This window comes from Schistocerca piceifrons, chromosome 2, assembly GCF_021461385.2.
Source record: "Schistocerca piceifrons isolate TAMUIC-IGC-003096 chromosome 2, iqSchPice1.1, whole genome shotgun sequence".
NCBI lineage: Eukaryota > Metazoa > Arthropoda > Insecta > Orthoptera > Acrididae > Schistocerca > Schistocerca piceifrons.
This window is the reverse complement of record NC_060139.1, coordinates 541203527-541207773: the sequence shown is the minus strand read 5'-3', so window position 1 is coordinate 541207773 and position 4247 is coordinate 541203527. Positions and strand designations below refer to the sequence as shown.

Genomic DNA, 4247 nt, shown 5'->3' with positions numbered 1-4247 from the left:
GAGACGGCAGCAACAGTGGTGGGCACGTAAAGTGTATGCGTCACATACGTGAAATGCGTTAGTTTCGTGAGAATGTTATTATCAGAATTACCACACGTGTCTTCCTAATAATCGGTCTCTTTGCAATCGATCGTTCACACAGATAAAGCAAATCACTACAACACAGGTGTCTCGCTACGGAGATAAGAGACAATATAAATAGTGAGCAGCATTACGGCAGATCACATAGCTGGAAGCAAAGCAGCGAGACGTGCTCGAGGTAAGCGACATGCACGCCTAACAGACGCTAAGAAGTGCCAGATGGAGATGGCCAGTCATTAGTTGGTATAAAAAAGAGATGAATCTGTTGAAGGAACTTTAGACTAAATTTAATGTCCGTTCTAATTTACAGATGAAGACGATCTTCATCCTCTTCGCTGTCCTCGGGATAACAGCAGGTAGCATAAGCATATTACGATAATATAAATTTTACAATACCTGTTTTACACAGTGAAACCACATACCTACTCGTTGATGAAACGGACTAAATAAATTGCACTGATGATTAATTTCAGCAAAGGCTGTTCCTGCCCCCCGAATTAGCGTACACACACGCAACCTCCAGGATGACCTCAATGACTTCCTCGTCCTGATCCCCGTCGACGAAATTGTCGCTATCGTCACCGATCACTTGGCCAACGACCCTGAGGTGCAGGCTGCTGTTCAGTACATACTCTCCGATGACTTCAAGAGCATTGTCCTGGCCATCGACGCTCTCCCAGAATACATTGATGTAAGGATCCCACACCTGTACCAGTTGCAGACCGACACAATATACTTTTATTAGGAATATGTTAAATTGTTACGTTCTTCTCCACAGTTCCTCAACTACCTGCAAGAGTCCGGCCTCGATGTCTACAAATACGTGAACGCTCTACACGACTTCCTGGGACTGCCCCAGCTTACCCCTCCATCCAAGCTGAGACACACCAGGAGCATCCGTTCCATGGTCGACGAGATTCTCGCCATCTTGCCACTGGACGAACTCCGCGCTCTGTTCGACGAGAAGCTGGAAACCAGCCCCGACTTCAAGGAGCTCTACGACAGGATCAGGTCTCCCGAATTCCAGGTGAGTCGTCACGTCTTGATCAGTAGTTAGCTGACCTTTCTGGAGGATACTTAGTACCTAAAGTTTATGTTGACTGTGCATCTGTTGTAGTCGATCGTGGAAACTCTGAACTCGCTGCCAGAGTACCAGGAGCTGCTTCAGAAACTGAGGGACGCTGGCATCGACGTCGACGCATTCATTGACCTGATTCGCGGTCTTTTCGGCCTGCCATCAAGTAAGTAACACAGTACATAGCTAAGTAATGAAAGCATGAGTATCTAACAGGCATTCTTTCAAAGATTTTCACATTTCAGAGACATGTGCACGTTTTCGCTTCTAGAGTACTTAACGTCTCACTTTATTCTCTCTTAGGCTCCAGCAACAAGATTCGCCTCCATGTATCTGCCAAGAAGGCCAACCGCAACCTCCAGGATGACCTCAATGACTTCCTCGCCCTGATCCCCGTCGACGAAATTGTCGCTATCGTGCTCGACCACTTGGCCAACGACCCTGAGGTGCAGGCTGCTGTTCAGTACATACTCTCCGATGACTTCAAGAGCATTGTCCTGGCCATCGACGCTCTCCCAGAATACATTGATGTAAGAATCCCACACCTGTACCAGTTGCAGACCGACGCAATATACTTTTATTAGGAATATGTTAAATTGTTACGTTCTTCTCCACAGTTCCTCAACTACCTGCAAGAGTCCGGCCTCGATGTCTACAAATACGTGAACGCTCTACACGACTTCCTGGGACTGCCCCAGCTTACTCCTCCATCCAAGCTGAGACACACCAGGAGCATCCGTTCCATGGTCGACGAGATTCTCGCCATCTTGCCACTGGACGAACTCCGGGCTCTGTTCGACGAGAAGCTGGAAACCAGCCCCGACTTCAAGGAGCTCTACGACAGGATCAGGTCTCCCGAATTCCAGGTGAGTCGTCACGTCTTGATCAGTAGTTAGCTGACCTTTCTGGAGGATACTTAGTACCTAAAGTTTATGTTGACTGTGCATCTGTTGTAGTCGATCGTGGAAACTCTGAACTCGCTGCCAGAGTACCAGGAGCTGCTTCAGAAACTGAGGGACGCTGGCATCGACGTCGACGCATTCATTGACCTGATTCGCGGTCTTTTCGGCCTGCCATCAAGTAAGTAACACAGTACATAGCTAAGTAATGAAAGCATGAGTATCTAACAGGCATTCTTTCAAAGATTTTCACATTTCAGAGACATGTGCACGTTTTCGCTTCTAGAGTACTTAAAGTCTCACTTTATTCTCTCTTAGGCTCCAGCAACAAGATTCGCCTCCATGTATCTGCCAAGAAGGCCAACCGCAACCTCCAGGATGACCTCAATGACTTCCTCGCCCTGATCCCCGTCGACGAAATTGTCGCTATCGTGCTCGACCACTTGGCCAACGACCCTGAGGTGCAGGCTGCTGTTCAGTACATACTCTCCGATGACTTCAAGAGCATTGTCCTGGCCATCGACGCTCTCCCAGAATACATTGATGTAAGAATCCCACACCTGTACCAGTTGCAGACCGACGCAATATACTTTTATTAGGAATATGTTAAATTGTTACGTTCTTCTCCACAGTTCCTCAACTACCTGCAAGAGTCCGGCCTCGATGTCTACAAATACGTGAACGCTCTACACGACTTCCTGGGACTGCCCCAGCTTCCTCCTCCATCCAAGCTGAGACACACCAGGAGCATCCGTTCCATGGTCGACGAGATTCTCGCCATCTTGCCACTGGACGAACTCCGGGCTCTGTTCGACGAGAAGCTGGAAACCAGCCCCGACTTCAAGGAGCTCTACGACAGGATCAGGTCTCCCGAATTCCAGGTGAGTCGTCACGTCTTGATCAGTAGTTAGCTGACCTTTCTGGAGGATACTTAGTACCTAAAGTTTATGTTGACTGTGCATCTGTTGTAGTCGATCGTGGAAACTCTGAACTCGCTGCCAGAGTACCAGGAGCTGCTTCAGAAACTGAGGGACGCTGGCATCGACGTCGACGCATTCATTGACCTGATTCGCGGTCTTTTCGGCTTGCCTACGAGGAAATTGTAAACAATGACTGTCAACTGTTAAATACAATGTGTTATTGCTTATGATGTCCATTACGGGAAGAGTCAAGTGTTGTTTTCTAACTATGAGCACGTGAATAAATTATTTTCCAGTAAAATATGAAATGTTTATCGTTATATTTCATTCATGCTCCTTTATTTAAACCATTCCTTATGTTTCCTTCTACATTCTATTAAATCTCAAAACAATACTCATTTTTTTGTTGGCGTAATTCACATGAACTCCTAGATCCGGGCGTATTTTAACGTTTTCTTGATGATGTGGCTGTTATTGATATCAGATGATTGAAATATATTTTTGTGAGGCTTTGTCGAGGATGCTTGTCAGATGTATACACTAAGTATTTCATTGCATGTTTCATGTAAATCAAATAGTTGATGCTGCTTTAATGTAAATGGCTACAAAGCATACCCATATTACTAATACTTGTATTTATGAACTTAGGTAAGCATGAAAATAATTTTAGATTAAATTGCATGCACCACACCGATAGTGTCATTTGAGCCTTGTATGAAGTGTTTGTAGACTTACTAGGGAAGTAAACTGAAGATATTATCGTTGATTTCGATAACAGATTAATTAGCATAGGAGTTCGCGAATACAACCATTGCCAAACTGGGTGCAAGCAAATGGTAGATCCGGAAAACTTATAGTTTTGTAGAGCAAGAAGTCATTTTCATGTTGCCGGCGGAGGATTAAGCCTTATAAATAATCGTGTTCTGACTTTTGCTTGAAAGTGAGACATAATACTTATGATGGGTTGAAAAATTAGAACAGAATCTGGGCGTTTTTGTTCAAAAGACGCAGAAGTAGAATGACTGAAGCTCTGTGAACGACCACATGATTGTCACTAATCTCTTTGTCGTGCCTACTGCCGAGATTTCCATTTTCCACTGTTTCCCAAATTCACTTTACTTGAACCATAGCATAGGGTAGTTTACTTCTGTGAGAATGACTCTGATGTAAGTGAATATCACATACGAACACGTTGTTCCTTGAAGCGTTATAGATGTCGCTCTGGACCTCTGATTCCGTGTTCGAATGGTCATTCATATATTCAAGCAAGTT

The 4247-nt window shown here is 45.0% G+C and overlaps 1 protein-coding gene across 1 annotated transcript; it reads left to right on the top strand.

Annotated features, from left to right (window-relative positions):
* The first annotated feature begins 239 nt into the window (after nt 1-239).
* Nucleotides 240-3190, top strand: LOC124777612. Its single transcript, XM_047253073.1, has 11 exons — nt 240-259; nt 392-437; nt 555-772; nt 860-1108; nt 1199-1314; nt 1494-1686; nt 1774-2022; nt 2113-2228; nt 2408-2600; nt 2688-2936; nt 3027-3190. Exons 2-11 carry the CDS (start codon nt 392-394, stop codon nt 3159-3161), a joined length of 1764 nt encoding a protein of 587 aa, XP_047109029.1. The 5' UTR covers nt 240-259; the 3' UTR covers nt 3162-3190.
* The last annotated feature ends 1057 nt before the right edge of the window (nt 3191-4247 follow it).